This window comes from Hemicordylus capensis, chromosome 6 (genome assembly GCF_027244095.1).
Source record: "Hemicordylus capensis ecotype Gifberg chromosome 6, rHemCap1.1.pri, whole genome shotgun sequence".
NCBI lineage: Eukaryota > Metazoa > Chordata > Lepidosauria > Squamata > Cordylidae > Hemicordylus > Hemicordylus capensis.
This window is the reverse complement of record NC_069662.1, coordinates 36,806,442-36,823,821: the sequence shown is the minus strand read 5'-3', so window position 1 is coordinate 36,823,821 and position 17,380 is coordinate 36,806,442. Positions and strand designations below refer to the sequence as shown.

The 17,380-nt window shown below is 46.1% G+C and overlaps 1 protein-coding gene across 1 annotated transcript in view; it reads left to right on the top strand.

The window, feature by feature from the left end:
- PLXDC1 (plexin domain containing 1) overlaps window positions 1-17,380 on the top strand; it is a 92,734-nt gene that overhangs the window by 28,809 nt on the left and 46,545 nt on the right. Inside the window, exons 2-3 of the mRNA XM_053266001.1 lie at window positions 367-530; window positions 13,831-13,974. Coding sequence (XP_053121976.1) covers window positions 367-530; window positions 13,831-13,974 — 308 coding nt within the window. The remainder of the gene's footprint in view (window positions 1-366; window positions 531-13,830; window positions 13,975-17,380) is intronic.

Below are 17,380 nucleotides of genomic sequence, written 5' to 3'. Positions count from 1 at the left end.
AATAATAAACACGCAAGGCCATGACACATGTCATGTACTATAGAAGTTGGCTCTTAAAAAGGCCTTTCTCCTGGATCATTTCCAGACGGGGCTTTTAGCTCGGAATGAAGGATGTGCGTTCACACATCAGCTGGGTTCACACTGAAGTCTGTGTGATAATACGGAGCACTTCACACATGATTTGGGTTTTTCATTGTGCTTTAGAGCCTAGTCCGATTTATGTCCGGAGTTTTAAAAAAAATCCACTTCTTGCGTGGGTTATTTTGGGCAAATCCGAACTCACAGTCAAGCCTGGCACTAAGCCTGCTGTCTGGAAATGCTCCAGTACTAGGAAAATATTTCTAACTCTTAATTCTTACCTTACAGGTTGGCCCCAGGGACATGTATCGATGGTGAGAGCAGAGCCTCAGTCCTGGGGGCGAAAGACACGGGATACCTTACCGGAAGACAAAAGAAAACGGATCAGTGAAGATCTCAGTGGAGGAAGCATAGCCATTGACACTTTGGCAGACAACGGAACAAAGATTGTGGTGAGTTTCACATTTGAAACTGTGGACAATCAACGGTGTTTCAAGTGAGTGGAATCACTCACTAGTTTGGATCAGGTGGGCAGTCTTCTGCAGTGCTTTGTAAAACTATGTGTGGATATGATACAGTAAATGACAGCTCCCCAGGCCAAATCTCGCCCCAGGCCAAGTCCTGTTTCTCTCCATGTTTCTTTAAATTGCTCATTGGGAAAGAGAAGAAGTACAGTACAACAGCCAGAGAAAGAGGAGCCATCCTTTTCACTAGAAAAAGGCATTGGCTGACATCAGGAGCAACAATCCACTGAAGAACTGAGCAAATTTGTGCTGGCACAAGAAGCTGGTCTTGTGGTACCAAGCGTCTGTTGTCCTCTTTGCTAAGCAGGGCTCATCTTGATTTGTATTTGGATGGGTGACTACCTGAGAGTGCTGTTTGCTGTAATATATTCCTCTTAGGGAATGCGGCCACAGCTCAGTGGCAGAGCATCTGTTTTGCATGAGAAGGTCCCAGATTCAATTCCTGGCATCTCCAGATAGGGCCAGGAAAGACTCCTGTCAGAAGCTTTGGAGAGCATCTGCCAGGCACTATAGACAATACTGGCTAGATAGACCAGTGGTCTGACTTGGTATTAAGGTGTGGTATAATAGTGTGTAGCACTTAAAGGGTTAAAGGTTTAACATGTTAAGAGGTGGAGTTAAATAAAGTAAGGACTGCCTCCACTTGACGACTTCTTCAGTATGTGTTCTTCTAAATTGGTTGCTGGTCTTTCTTTGCAAAGAAAGACACTACGTAAGGCAGTTTCCTATGTCCCCAAGTTAGCTTAGTTGTGCTAAAATCTGGGGATTTTCAGAATTGCAATATTGTGCTGTAGCACTCTTGTGCAAATGTCCTCACTAAAATAAAGGAGCAATTGTGCAACTGTTGCACAACCCCAAGTATGCTAGTCTGGAGCACAAGTTCCAGACTTAGTGCAACTAGCTAGTACAACAGTTTTGTACTAGTGCAACATCCTTCCACTAGTGGTTCATTGCTCTGGATGTTGGCCATCATTCTTAACCTCCATCTCCATAAGTATGTTCTGCATTCTTGTTTTGGTATTGTAGCACTAAACAGAGCTTGGGAAGTGTCTGCAAGGAAAAGTAGAGATGACCTACCACTGAAATAAGTACATGTAGATGTTGTGCATTGCATCATATGACAGTGCTATTTTCATTGAGTCCGAATTCACTCTATATTCCCCCTCATTTGCAAAGCTGCAGGACCACATTTCGACCAAGAATGTCTCAGTACATTATGCCAAACCTCTCCCTTTCCCCTTATACAGGTTAGGGTTTGCAAACTTGCTTTCTTTTCTGCAAATAGCACCTGCATGGGGTAGGGAAGGAGATCCAGATGAGGAACGCCATGGGAGGTAGGAGGACTTTAACTCTGCCCCCTGCCACAGTCCTGATTGGGATCAGGGACCCTTATACATGCTTTTTGGCCTGTGAGGGAAACCCTCCCTTTGAGGCTGTCCCATTTCCAGGACAAATGGTATTCACGGTGGAGGCTCCTGAACACACTATTTACAGAAAACAGCAAGCATGCCATGGCCAGTAATATGATTACTGTCACATCTAGATTAGCCTTCAGGTTGTGTCCAGATGGGTTTTCTTGTAACTTTCCATTTCAATTAGTTTTGTTCAAGGGCGTAGCTATAATTGAGCAGATGGGTTCAAAGAACCCTGGCCCACAAATTCCAGAGGCCCCCCCCCAGCTCCACCCCTCCCTATTTCCTTCATTATCTCCCTCACTCTGAGGGGCCATTCGGGAGAGGGGTGAACACGGGCACCTGCCCTAGCTACACCCCTGGTTTTGTTATGTCCCTTGCTGTCCTGGTCCTAAAGGCCAACTGGACATTATGACAAAGACATTGTGACTGGATTCCTTCCTTCCTTCCTCCCTTTCTGGCAGCCTTGTGGGGGACAAATCAGATGGAATGCAACTACCCTTTCCCCTGTTCTGTTTTCCTGATATAAGTCAAATGCCTTTTGTGAAAGCTGCTATTTGTGCCTTTAGGGAAAATGTACAGGTGGAAAGAGTTTAAAACTTCCCACGCAGTGCTGTGGTACTGCTTTGAACTTCCCCATCTCCAGCTGCTGCTGCTGCTGCTTCTTTTTTTGGTAAGTTAGAGATAGGAGATCTAATCACATACCTCCAACATCTTGCTTAGTTTGACCTTAATATTTATTTGTTTTCCAGTACACACAATCTTACATCTTCCAGAACTGTAATTTTGAGTGTGAACTTGCCCCCTCAAAATAACACTGAATATTTATTTATGTATACATTTATATCATGTTCGTCCTCCAATGAGCCCAGGGTAGTGTACATCCTCACAATAATCTGTGAGGTAGGCTAGACTGAGAGATAAGCGACTGGTCCAGGGTCACCCAGTGTGTTTCATGGCTGAATGGGGATTTGAACTCAGGTCTTCCTGGTCTTAGTCTAACACTCAAACCACTACTGTTGCCCTTGGGAAAGTGTCTGGCGTGAATGGGTGCACAGGTGCAAAAGGCACAAATGAAGTTTTTGGTGTTTTTTTTAAAGATCAGAGTAATGAAGAGGAAACATGAGGTCAAAGTGCAAGATGTTTGTCCAGAGCAATTGTGAGAAGTGTTTTTTAACCAATCAATCATCTTTATTACGGTCAAAGACCAGCACAGGTGTTTTTTAACCTACTGTATTTCTTGTCAAGTGGGGGGAATAAAAGCCCAATGGAGATGCTTGGTTGTAGGGGAGCATTCTGTGACAGGTTCAGATCAATGGCACATTGTTTTTGTGCTTTGGAATTAGAGTATGAGCTGTGTCTAGATGAAAAGGGAATGAATTTTAATGAACTAAAATCAATACAGGGGGAAATGCATTGCATACTTTAAGGCTGGGTTGCCAGCAACTGTAGCTGCAAACTTTGTGTACTCCAGCTGTGGACAGGTGGTGCAGAATGTAGAGGCCTGCTTGTGGCTCAGTCACTTCATTTCAAGGCATTTTCAGTTCTTGGGGGGAGATTTGAAGCCTTCAGTTAGAGATATACATACTGCAGCAGGGAGATAGAGCTCAGATGCTGCATGTATGTGCAGAGTGGGAAAGGGACCAGGGTCACTATTCCCTGTAAGTGGGATTCCCAGATGCTGTTGACTACAACTCCCAGAATCCTCAGCCAAAGGCCATTGCGGCTGGGATTGCTGGGAGTGATAGTCAACAACATCTGGGAATCCTTGTTACAGGAAACACCAACAACTTTTGCCAACTTTTCAGCAAATCTGAAAGAATAAGCAGATGAAGCTTTGATGGCACAATGCTAAATATTATCACGGGCTAATTCCTGCAGATGTACAATAGCTGCTGGGAGCCGAGTTGGGAAGTCTTATAATATTCTGAATTCCTTTAAGCAGGATTCTCAAATTAGGTCCCCAGCTGATGGGAACTGGACTACAATTCCCATCATTTTCGGCACTGGGGATTTCGTTGCAAAACCCCCAGGGTTGTTGTTGTTTTTGTTATGTTTTGCATATAACCTATAAATAGAACATTTCTGATAAATGTCCACTGGACTTTCCCCCTTAAAAATCACCAGGAGCAGATGTTATTGCTCATGTCATTGCAGGCTCTTCTTAGAATTTAAAAAATTTATTCCTAATGTTTGAACAAATTTCACCTTCCTATAGTTTAAGTGGATTGGAAGTGGGAAGAATGGAAGGAGCGGGTTTATGCTGGAGGCAGCAGCATCCCAAGAAGCTGGTGCCTGGGTTGATGTCGGCCACTGTTCCCTGTAAGAGGGATTCCCAGATGTTGTTGACTATAACTCCCAGAATCCTCAGCCAAAGGCCATTGTGGCTGGGATTGTTGGGAGTTGTGGTCAACAGCATCTGGGAATCCCTCTTACAGGAAACACTGGTGTCGGCTCAGAGCCAATTTTCAGCAGTCTTTGCTAAGATGGCAGGAAAGCGCAGCATGCCAGTATCTTCGAAGCAGGCACAGCTAACTGGAACAAGGCTGCCTTCCAAAACTTAGCAACAGGTGGTTTTGAGGAGGCAATGGGTGTCTCCACAGAGTTTGGAAGAGGTGGGAAGTATGCATGAGCAGTCATGGGCCAGCTGATGGGTGTAGCATTGGTAAGACCTTGATTAAAGTTTCCTTGGGGAAACAATAACCTCTTATTTCATTACTAAATTTGGCTCTTCCTTTACATTCACAGACCTGCTGTTTTCTTCTGTCTTTCCTCCATCCCCTTCAATCCCTTCTTCATACAGTGTCACCTTTTGAACTGACATGGCTTGGCATCCCTTCTATGGAAGGGCTTCTCAAACTTGGGTCTGCAGACAATGTTGGGCTACATTCTCCAAGGTTGCAGGCAGGAGTCTCTCAGCCCTATCTGGAGGGGCCAAGGAGGAAACTCTAAACCTTCAGCATGCAGATGCTCTTCCCAGAGTGGCCCCTGCCCCTAAGGGGAATGTGCTCACACATGTCTCCCAGTCAAATGCAAAGCAAGGTGGACCCTGCAGGGGCGTAGCTAGCCCGCCAGCAGCCCGTGTGCAGTCACAGCGGGTCCCCCGATAGCCCCGCCCCCTGTGTCTGATGTCAGATGCAGGGGATAGCCACGCCCCCCGCATCTGACGTCAGATGCGGGGGGCGTGGCCTGGCTCCCGAACGGAGCCTTGAGGCTCCGTTCGGGACTCTAGGGAGTCAGCTCAGTTGTAACTGCTGAAGGGGCCGCACGGCCCCTTCGGCAGTTAGAAGAAGGCTGGTGCTGCTTTCGCAGCACAGCCCAGGAGCGGCTCTTCTCTGCATGTTGCGAACGCAGCACCAGTCTTAGCTCCTGAAGGGGCCGTGCGGCCCCTTCAGGAGCTAGTTAGGCTGGCCCTGCGTTTGCAGCATGCAGCCAGGAGCGACTCTTCCCTACCTTTGCAGGGAAGAGCTGCTCCTGGCTGGCGCTGCAAACGCAGCACCAGCCTTAGTATAGTTCCTGAAGGGGCCGCGTGGCCCCTGCTTGGGAGCTAAACTACCGCCCCCGCATCTGATGTCAGACACGGGGGGCGTATTGGGGCTGCTCTCTCGGCTCCTGATTGGTCACCGGCCTGGGTTCTTTGAACCCGTTGGCCCAATGGTGGCTCCGCCCCTGGGACCCTGCTTAGAAAAGCAGGCAATGAATGCTTGCTACCACAAGAAACCTCAGTATTCTAGAAAGAGCCACCATGGAACAGAAACCTGGATTTTTGTACTGCTGTCAGTTTTGTGCAATGATAGGAACCAAGGAAGCATTGAGCCATTTGGAAAGGCCTCCTTTCTACTCATTTTCTAAGCTAACTTCTTCTATAACTGTATTTTACATACTGTATACAGGCTGATATGAATGCAGCAAAGGTGAATGCTCTTTAAAACAAAAGGAGAAAGAAGATGTAAGCAGGGACTCTGTTGAAAGAATTACGAAGAATCTATATTACCTTGCCACAGAGGCAAGGGTGTAGCTATAACTGAGTGAATGGGTTCAAAGAACCCAACCCCCCGAGCTCCTGAGGGCCCCCCAGCTCCACCCCTCCCTCTTTTCTTCATTATCTCCCTCACTCCGAGGGGCGAACACGGGCCCCCTCTCCCCTAGCTACACCCCTGCACAGAGGTAAAATACTGTCCTTTATTGAATCAACTTGACTGAATGCAGCATGCAAGCTTTTGGGCCTCCCAAAACCCATAATAAGGTCTGATGAAGATTTCCGGGAAGGCTGAAAGCTTGCACATCCCCACATCACTTTCTCTCATGAAACCAGGCTACTTTTAACCTACTTTGCTGCTCCTGTCTTTTGACCACCATAGCAACCCACATCTCTTGGCTTTTCTAGGGGATTCAGGTTAAACAATACCTCAGAGAAAAGGTGATGGGAAATCTCCAATATAATATAACAAAACTAGACTGCATAGCTCTACCTCATTATTACTTAATACGCCTGCTTTCTCCGAGTTTCCCCCGCTTCTCCTTCTCCCCGCCCCTCTGCTTGTTTTCTTTCTCGCCTTAATTCTTGCTGTAACCAAATCAAGGTGGCGAATTGGGACACAGTCATGATCCAGAGATGAGCTCATGATGGAGCACATGCTGAAGTGTGAAAGCAGCCAAGTCCACCCATCCCGAGCATTCGCTGTTTTCTTTTGTTTCCCCCCACGCCTTTTATTGTTTTCCCCCACGTCTTTTATTGAGAACACATTTGGAAGCTTTTAGCGCATGTATATGCAAAAAGGATAGATGGGCTGACCTGGGGATGCTGACTAGTTGAGTGACCTTTTGAGAAACCACAGTTGCCTCTGGGTCTACCCCACCGACCCACCCCTCAGCAAAGCTCAGTTCTGAATGGGTAGGCCTGACATACCCTTGGGCTTCATTTAAGCCAAGGCTTCCTTGGCCCAGGATCTGTTTTCAATGCCTGGGCTCATCATTGAATGTGTGAAGTCCTGCTAAAGGAGAGAGCGCTTCTGATGTTGCCACAAGGGGTGTGGCTGGCATCAAAACACAGAAGCATCACCAGTTGTCCTCTCCCAGCTGGTGAGTGGTTTACTTACTGGTCAGGTGCTTTAGGGCAGGGCGGGGTTGCTCTAGAGCAGGGTTTCTCAACGTGTGGGTCCCCAGATGTTATTGGACTTCAACTCCCATAATCCCCAGCCCCAGTGGCCTTTGGTAGGAATTATGGGAGTTGAAATCCAATTACATCTGGGGACCCACACGTTGAGAATCCCTGCTCTAGAGGGGCTGGGAGCTCCCAGGTGGCCTCACCGGTACTGGCGGCCCAGGGACATTTGTACCCCCTTTCCGTGATGGCTACACCACTGACTGAGACTGTTAGGAGGAGTACTTGAGTAGCAGAAAGAGAGAGTTCAAGAGGGTGTGAAGCCAAAGTCAGGGAAAATGGGGAGGAGGAAAGCCTGTCCTATTTGTTCTGGAGTCCCTACATCTCAGCAATCCTGCAAACCTGGCATTAGGGGCACAACTTCCAGGTCAGCCGTGAGCTCCAAGCCCTTTTCATTTAGGCTTACACAGGCTTAAGCGCTGTGAATGGGCATCCACAGGCTTAAGTGTTCTGAATGCCCAGGTTGCAGAAAGGCACTTGTTCTGCTAACTATAGGATAGAGAGTCTGTGCTTCCAACCTACTAACTTTATTTTCAGCTTCGTTGACAGATCCTATTTATTTTCAAAAAAGGGATCACTGGGTCAGGACCGCTTCACTTGAACTCTCTTGTCTTGAAGCCCCATTGGGGCAAATTCGGAATTGTCATCCTTTTCAACAAAATTGGAATCTTGGCCCATTGACATGTGGAAATGACTGCCAAACCTTGAAGTCTTGCTTGGAAAGCTAGAACCTGCCTTCAGCAACAGTGCTGTGATTTTGGTGGTGTTCCAAGATAAAGCTTGGCTAGGAGAGAGGCTAACTGGAGCCAGGGCAGTCTCGGAACCTGTTTTCCAGGGCTGAGTCAAAAGACTGATGATGAATTTCGAGGGTGCAAGTGAAAACACCGAAGCAGTGTAGAGCTGTAAGCTGAGGCAGCCCAATGAATTGCAGAGGCTGAGGTGAGGCACAGAACGCTGCCTTGGCCCATGCCTCTAGTAGGGGCCAGCACCCTTTCAAAACCAACCCGTACAAGCTTTGAAAGTGCATGGGGGGCAGGGAGGAGGGGAGGTTGTTTGCTAGCAGCCTCCTTTTCTCTCCTTGTGCTTCTTGCATGCTTTGCAAAGAGAGGCACTCCCTGCAAACTGCAAGAGTCACATTGGCCCCAAAGAGCCACTCCAGTGGTGGAAGTGGAGGTCATCTTGCCGTCCTGCTGGTGCCCCAACAATCTGTTGCCTGCTCCACCTTGCCTCATGAAAGGGCCGCTCCTGACTGTAAGCTCCACGGGGCAGGGACCTCTCGTTCTTTATAATGTGTCATGTACAGAGATGGTGCTCTAGAAAGAATACATCATGACTGACATCCTGACTAATGCTGACCTTGCAACATTATATAATGCTGCATTTGCAACATAACATAAGATCCAGCAGGGCTGTTCTCACGTTAACACAAGGTGCAGGCTTAGCACAAGTAGGCAGAGCAACATCCTTGCACAAGCACATTCGTGCAAGAAGATTGAGTAGCTGTGCTAAATCAAGAGGATTTATGGAACTGAGCTCTTGCACTCTTGTGCATGACATGTGAGGCATGCCACGAGTTGCACACCTTGTTGTACAAGCATGTTTGTGCTTCTACAAATCTAGACAGGAATGCAAACTCCAGACTTGGCACAACTAGCAAGCGTAACAGACTTGCACTAGCGTCACATCCTTGTGCAAGCACAGTGTTAGCCATAATTAACTAATAGGGAAAGTATGACTGAGAGAAAGAGGACCCAATAAAGGCTTAAAGAAGATAATTGGAGAGAATGTACAGAGAGAAACTATTCAGTCTTGTGTTTCAAACTAACAGTGTGAAACCCCTTGTATTCAGCTACTCAAATCTATAAGCCGAAAGCAAGCTGTAGAGAAACAAGAGCAGACCTCCTGTCAGTTATGTGCAGTCAACTCATGGAGCTAATTTCCACAGGAAATTGTGATGGCCACACAAGCATAAATGGCTTTTAGCAAGGAGTAAGTAAATATTTGGAGGAGAGGTGAGCCAGGGGCTAATAGCCATGACAGTCAGATGCACAACCTCAAAGCTTAGAGATGAGATATCCCTGATGATCAGTTGCTGGAGGATGGATGGTCAGGTTCTTCTTGACTTGTTTGTTAACCTTCTGAGGGCAGGTGACCAGCCATTGCTGGAAGCCAGAATGCTGAACCAAGTAGACCACTGATCTGACCCTGCAAGTCCGTTCTTAATTGGGATGGGAGCATAATCTCTTTATTGGTGACAAAGTTACAGAACAACAGCCCTGCTGGATCAGGACCAAGGCCCATCTAGTCCAGCATCCTGTTTCACACAGTGGCCTACCAGATGCCTCTGAGAAGCTCACAGGTAAGAGATGAGGGCATGCCCCGTCTCTTGCTGTTGCTCCCCTGCAGCTGGTATTCAGAGGCATTTTGTCTCTGTGGCTGGAGGCAGCCTATAGCCATCAAACTAGTAGCCATTGATAGGCCTCCATAAATGTATTGAGACCCCTCTTAAAGCCATCCAGGCTGTTGGCTGTCTCCACATCTTGTGGCAGAGAATTCCATAAGATGAATGCTTATGGTTATATATGGATGAATGCCAAGAGGGTGGAAAGACATGGACTGGGAGTGAAGAGCTGCCAGTTTGGAATGACTGTTAAATCTACATCTTTTCTGCATTTGCAAAGAAAGGTGCCAGTTCTGATTCACAGGAAGGTGAAAGAGTTAACGGAATCTTTTAACTACTCAGTCCCAAGTGGCAGGTGAGCTGGAATCATTTCTGAAAGTGCTGAAAGTTGGGACTCTATTGGATGGAGAACCAGAGTGCCTGTGAGCAAGTTGCGGGTACTGGCAGACTTGGGGTGACCCGCAGATATGTCGGTGTCCAAAAAATCTGAAGAAAGAAAAACCTAAGGGGGCCAAAAAATCCCCAAACTTCCCAGACGTTAGTCAATGTGACAGAATGTTTGTGAGCTCAAGCAGTTAACATTTAACAGATAAGTAGGTGGGTGGAGCTAATGGAACTTTGATGAGGGGGGAAGGAGGGCTTGAACCAAAAGAGTGGTTAATTTATCAGCTTGGACAACACTGGCTAAAGAGCATCACAAGCTCTTCTGCTTCTGAGGGGGACAGGTGTGTCAAACTCTTTTGTTTTCTATCAACCATTTCACACCTTTGTATTTCTGAGGGCTTTGAAAAGTTGCTGGGACTTAGTACCAGTGCCCCCACCCCAGATACAAAAACAAAACAAACCCAGAAAAGAAAATACATTAAAGTTGCAAATGAACGAAGATCCAAGTTAGAGCAGATCTTCTGTCTTTGTTGCTAACTTTTATTTTTTCACCATGCTCAGCCACAAACACAAGTAACACTTGCACACCAGGGGTATAATGCAATATTTTGTTGCAGGTTCATTTGGGCTGAACATCTCTTTCCCAAGGAAAGGGCCAGGCATCTTGCATATTCCTTCCTCTCCTCAAATCTGCCATATTTCTGTCCAATCCCCATCACTGCCTTGTAGGCCTGAAAAAAGTGGCCTCTTTAGGAGCTATAACAGAGCCCACTTGAACAGAAGATATTTGCTCCCTCTCTTTCTCTATCTCCCAGCCATTTAAAGAGGCACTGGGAAACAGCAACCACAGCAGCAAAATCATGGCTTTGGGTCTTTTGCTAGATACTTGAACTGTGATTGTACCCTCCAAGGAATGGCAGGAGTGCACATTCTAGTACTAGCAGTAAATGTGTGTACTTATTGATTAAAATATGTATAGCCCATGTTTACACTCATTATTAAAGCTCTTGGGCAGGGCTGCTCAACGTTGACCCCCCTCAGCTGTTTTTGGACTACAACTCCCATAATCCCCAGCCACAAATAGCCAGGGATTATGGGAGTTGTAAGACAACATCTGCAGGAGGGCTGTAGGGCAGTCCTGCTGTAGGGCAACTAACAACATTACAATATAGAATAACAAAAAACAAACAAACCAATAAACAAACTAACAAAAGCGAAATAGCAAGGCACACAAATACAATTACAACAAAGAATTCCGCAGCACATAAGACCCAACCAAGCCATAAGTCTGTTTAGTTTGGTGTCTAAGAGCCATAATGGAAGGGGCGAGATCTGATCTGGGGCAAGAGTTCCAGTGCCTCAGCACCACATCCGAAAAGGCTCTGCATCCCTCCCAGCCACACCTCCAATAATGGCAGGAGACAAGCAAAACCTCTCCTGGGCATCTGACCAGAAAGGCAAACTCATGTAGGAGATGGCAGTCTTCCAAGTGCTGTGGTGCTCGGGCCTTTCAAGGTGATAACCAGTACTTTGAATTAGGCCCAGAAAAACTGGAAACCAAACTGATGGAGTTCCATGCTGGAAAAAACCTGGCTCTGGTCAAAATTTTGGCTGCCACATTTTGAACCAGTTGAATAATAATAGTGACTGACATCCTGACTAATCTGCAAGGATGTTGCACTAGCTCAAATTTGCTGCTTTAGCTATTTGTGCTAAGCCTGGAGTTTGCGTTAACATAAAAACAGCCCTGCTGGATCAGGCCCAAGGCCCATCCAGTTCAATATCCTATTTCACACAGTGGCCCACCAGATGCCTTTGAGAAGCCCACAGGCAAGAGGGGAGGGCGTGCTCTCTCTCTTGCTGTTGCTCCCCTGCAACTGGTATATAGAGGCATCTTGTCTCTGAGGCTGGAGGTGGCCAATAGCCACCAGACTAGTAGTCATGGATAGACCTAGGCGTTTTCCAGACTAGCTGCTGGAACAGCAGCAAAATGCCTCCGTTCGGGCAAGTCGCATCCGGGACATAAACAGCAGGGGGAGCAATCTTGCAGCAACTAACCCCCCCAAAAGCAACTTTTTCACACCGGATATATGACGTCCTTGCTCTATATCACAGCACTTAAATTGGCAACAAGGCACTGGAAATGTGAACGGCACCCTGCTGTCCCCGTAGGGACTGCGGTGTCACAACGCAGGAAGTGTAGAAGCACACTTCCGAGATCCGTCCTGACCCCATTGTAGGGTCTAGTCTGGAAAGCGCCCTGTCCCCCATGAATCCCCCTATGTCCCTTTTAAAGCTACCCAAGCTAGTGGCCATCATTACAGACGAGTGTTGTGCTAATGCAAGCATGTTTGCTCTTGTGCAACAAGTGCATAACATAGGATGCTGCCTTATACGCAGTCCGGCCATTGGTCCATCACTGACTGTCTACACAGTCTGGCAGCAGCTCTCCAAGGTTTCAGGCAGGAGGAGTCTCTCCCAGTTCTACTTGGAGATGCCAGGGAGTGAACCTGGAATCTTCTGGCTGTGGCTCCATTCCCTAAGGGGAATGTCTTACAGTGATAACATGTAGTCACCCATCTTTACACAAGTGAACCTAAGGAGCCAAGCCCCTCAAATGCATGGTAAAGAAAGGAAGTATACTGCTATACAGTAGCTGTGTTCAACATAATGTATGAATACAGTTGTCCCTCGCCAACTGCGGGTTTGCCAATCGCAAATCCGAGTATCTGCGACTGGCAAACTGCCACCCCCCTTGCCAACCGCAACTTGAGTATTAACAGTTGGTGCAATTTAAAAAAAAATTAAGGCTGTTTTTCTGTCTGATTTCTGGGGTTACGGGGTCAATCCGAGGGTCAGGAATCATTTACAGGGGTCAGGGGTGGTTTTGGGAGGTTGGGTGATTTGGGAGGTTGGGGGCTGATTTTAGGGGGTTGGGGGTCATTTCTGGTGTCACAGGGTCATTTCCAGGGGTCAGGGGATCTGTTCCAGGGGTCGGGGGGCATTTTCCAGGGGTCAGGGGTGATTTTTAACTTTTTTGTGGATTTTAAGTACTTTGGCACTCACAATTCCCCTAACCCCATTTCCCATTCAATGCCTTGTCAACCGCGAATTCACCAACTGCGACGGTTTCCAGGGAACAGAACCCTCGCAGTTGGCAAGGGACAGCTGTAACTGTACCTGCGTACAGATCAGTACCTGTGTATGTTGCATACTTGTATGAGTGTTCAAGATAATGTCTGATCAGGCTCATGTAATGATTTGCACGTGTGAATGGACCATCACAGACAGAACTTTCCTCTCACCTCACATTCACCTCACACACAATGCTTTTCGGTGGAATCAGTTCTGACATTTGGTTGCCAACCATGAAATGTACAGTAATCATCAAGTGATGTGCAGGCATATATGGACTTGGCCTAATTTCCACTCTATTGCTCAACAAAGATATGAGTGAGCTGCTGGATTGTGCTTACTAAGTTTTTGCGGGGGGAGGAGGGAACTTTACACTACACTACATCCATAGCAAGAGAGTATTTACTTAAAACAAATCAGGTTGTTTATAGTTGTTGGCTATTGCATTATAGAATTTCCATAAAGGACTTAATAAACAATTTTTTGATAACAGCTGTTACTGGTTTTCAGTGATTAGGATGATTCCACTTCTAACTGGCTGTAAGGTTTTCCTCATGCACATAGAGAAGTTTCTCCCTAACTTACCAGAGATACATTCTGAGGGAATGTGGAAAGTGGCTCGAAAAAGACATAAACACACTCTTGATCTGGGCATTTTGATGGAAATAAATTCACTTTGGCAAAGGCTGTATCTTGTCTCCATAGTAACCACATCTGTTTCTCTCTACACAGGAAGACAACCACAGCTACTACATATCCCGGATTTACAGCCTGGGTGAAGTGCGAGCCAAGGAACTCTGGGTGGAGATGGCGGAAGTCAACAGGAGCCAAGTTAAGATTCATGGCATCCTTTCTAATACACACAGGCAAGCCTCGGTGAGCTCCCGTCTTCACCTGCTCCTATCCATTTGGTGTCAGCAGCCTGCAAATGTGTTGCCAGCCATTTTTATTAGCATACTTCCCTTAAGGAAAGTAAGCTTATGATAGATAGATCATTTTTTTTACAGTCTTTGACCAGTACAGAAGCAAGAAAAAGAAAAACACAAAGCCAGGCCCATACAACAAGCAACAATATAACTTATATATAACTTATACGGTATATATAAGAGTATACAGTAGCATAGTCAATGACTCAGTAGATGCCATTGTATATTCACTGCTATTACACAAAACCTAGCCACGTAATGAGTAGCGTTGGCCTGATGGTCTGACAGGAGGAATAAAATATATGCTTCATCTCCTCTGCCTGGTAGGTCCTTAAAGCAAAGTAAGGGCACAACTGTGCACCATATAGTAGCTGCGCCACTACTTTTGCCTCAGACACCAACTTGACAACACGTCTTACCTTGATATTCTCCTCTGGTATTCTGGTTCAATGATGAGGATTTCTAACATTAATTCTGGTCTTGAAGCATTGCATAATTTCAGGACCACAGGAACGTATCGTCCTCCTTTGGTATGACGGTAGGGTAGACTAGCCGAGGCACTCCTCTATGCTACTTGTGAAGCATAATCTATGTGTGCATCTCTCCAACCAGATGAATGGAAAGTTATTTCTACATAGTTAAAACAGTGTGCCTGATCTATTTTGTTGCCATTAATATATCAACTATTGTCCTTAACTCTACTGGCAAAGGTCATTATTTTCGTCTTTTGATAGTTCATCAGCAGCTTTTCATCCTCACAGAATTGCCCAAAGGATTTTAGGGCTCTTCTTAGCCCTACCGCAGACTGTGAAAGAATAACCATATCATCGGCATACTAAAGTTGTGAGACATGCATATGTGCTAATTTAGGCGGGTGGAACTCTTTTTTTTATCAATATGTTGTACTGAGTTGATATAATAATGGGGCAAGCACACACCCTTGTTTGACTCATATTGTAGGGACTGAATCAGTTAATTGCCCTTGAATGCCACATCTAACTCTCAGTTTGGTGTTCTATGCAGCTTATATATCAGCAATAGGAGTAGTTTATCAATATTAGTGCTTATGAGATCACCCAGCATTCTGTATGTGCATGTGTGTGTGTGCACATACACACATCCGTATGTTTCTGCCCTCCATCAACTTCACAATACCTGGACCAATATAAACCAAATTGGGTACAGTTGTGGAGACATATAGGGACACCTTAATGACATAGTTTGTGATGATGTAATCCACCCCAACTCAAGATGGCAGATATGTAAATGTTTGAGTCACAAGTGGACTAACTTGTGGACCATCTAACCAATTTGAAACAAATTCTACAACTGTAGGGACACATAGGGTTGGCTCAAACACATAGTTTGTAATAATGTCATACACCCCGATTCAAGATGGTAGATACGTGAACGTTTGAGGTACACATGGGCTAATTTGTGGACTGCTGTTGATGCAGTTGTCGTGAGTGACACAAAGGAACACCTCAATAGCATAATTTGTGATTATCTCATTCAACCCAATTCAAGATGGCGGACACATTATTTCAGGTGCAAGTGGGAACTGATTTGGACCAAATTTGGTACATAAGGACCCCTCAAAGGCATAGTTTGTGATTATGTCATCTACCCTGATTCAAGATAGCGAACACATGAACATTTATGGTGCAAGTTGGCAAATTTGTGAACTGCTTAACTGATTTAGTCCAAAATTAGTCAATTTGTAAGTTAAAGTGTGCCGTCAAGTCGATTTTGACTCCTGGCACTCACAGAGCCCTGTGGTTTTCTTTGGCAGAATACAGGAGGGATTTACCATTGCCTCCTCCTGCACAGTATTGCTGCTGCCCGATATAGTACCGGCGGGGATTCAAACCGGCAACTTTCTGCTTGTTAGTCAAGCATTTTCCTGCTGCGCCACGGGATAGTGAAAGGAAAGTAGGTAGATCAGTTCTTACCAGAACAACTTGTTTAGTGTCAGTTTTCTCTTCCATCTGCTCTGGGGGGCTTTGGCATGGTTCTGTGTGAGCTACAATTAGTATCTAGCGCTTGCTTGAAAAATAGATGAAATGTCATGGGAGCTGACAAAAGCTCACCAGATAGGAGTGGTGTTTTTCAACAATAATGAAAGTGGAAAAACTTTAAAAGACTGTTTCAGCTCAGTTTCACATGTTTTAGACTCTGCTGGGTTTGGAAAAAGCTCTTTACTAGTGAGATATTGGGTGTCATATAAGCCTCAGTGAAATCAAGTTAAGTTAAACACACACACACACACACACACACACCCAATAAGAGGTGTTGACCTATTTGCAAAGATACTATTATCATGTTGTTGTAGCTTAATTTGTAATATGGGGCAGGGGCATTGTGAAGTTGGAGTGGGTGCTAGGACAAGTGAAGTTGCCCCCCCCCCATCTTCTTCTCATTCCCCTCCACACCTCCGTATCTTTACTGGCAAACAAAATGCAAACTCTGCTGCGGCTTCCTTCCACTTCCTGTGCTCTGGAGCCTGGTGGCCAGGGCTCCACAGCTTACCCCTGGCTTGACCCTGCCACCCTCCTTTCCCTGTCACTGGCTGATTAGGTGCTCAGGCTTAGCACACCCTTCCCTAGGCCCAGCTCACTGGCTCAGCACCGAGAGAGATGCTCTCACTGAATATCTGCCAGCATTTTCCTCTCTGCTGAGCCTATCTGTTCGGCTGAGGGAGGCGAACCTAACCAGCCAGTCACAAGGAGAGGAAGAGGGAAAGATGCTGACACTCCTCACTGCCCCTTACAGAGAACTAATCTGGCTTGAAGCCGAGATGAGACCTCCGATCAGGAGCAAATGGCATGCCAGGAGTTGGGGAGGTGGGAATCGGAGAGCAACGACTGAGCTATCACCCAATCAATGGCCCCTCTCTGTGAGCAGCCCTTGTACAAATGCCTCACCCTGCTTTATTATGGCTATGGGTGTAATATCAAAGTCCTCACACAGCAGAGTGTGCTCTGGTGGTAAAGCAGTTTAGCCCAAGAGATTATCTGGACAGTAGGTTGAGTTAAAAAAAAGAAAGAAAAAGATACCCAAACAGACATTAGCCTTCAACAACAGAACAGTTCTGACTCTAACTGACCAAGACAGACCTATTCACATCTCATCACGCCTCTAGTGGTCAGAAGAGGTTACTGCAGTGCTAAGAACAAAGCTTTAGAATTCTCACTTGTATCAGTTCTACTATGACTAAGCTTATGGTATGGGGGTATAACTATATATCATCCACACAGTGTTAATAACCCCCAGAACTGGTGGTTCTGGGGTCTGGCTAGCTGTTCTACCGGTCCAGGCAATGCTTGTAGGTGGTCTGTAATAACTCAAGTTGCTCA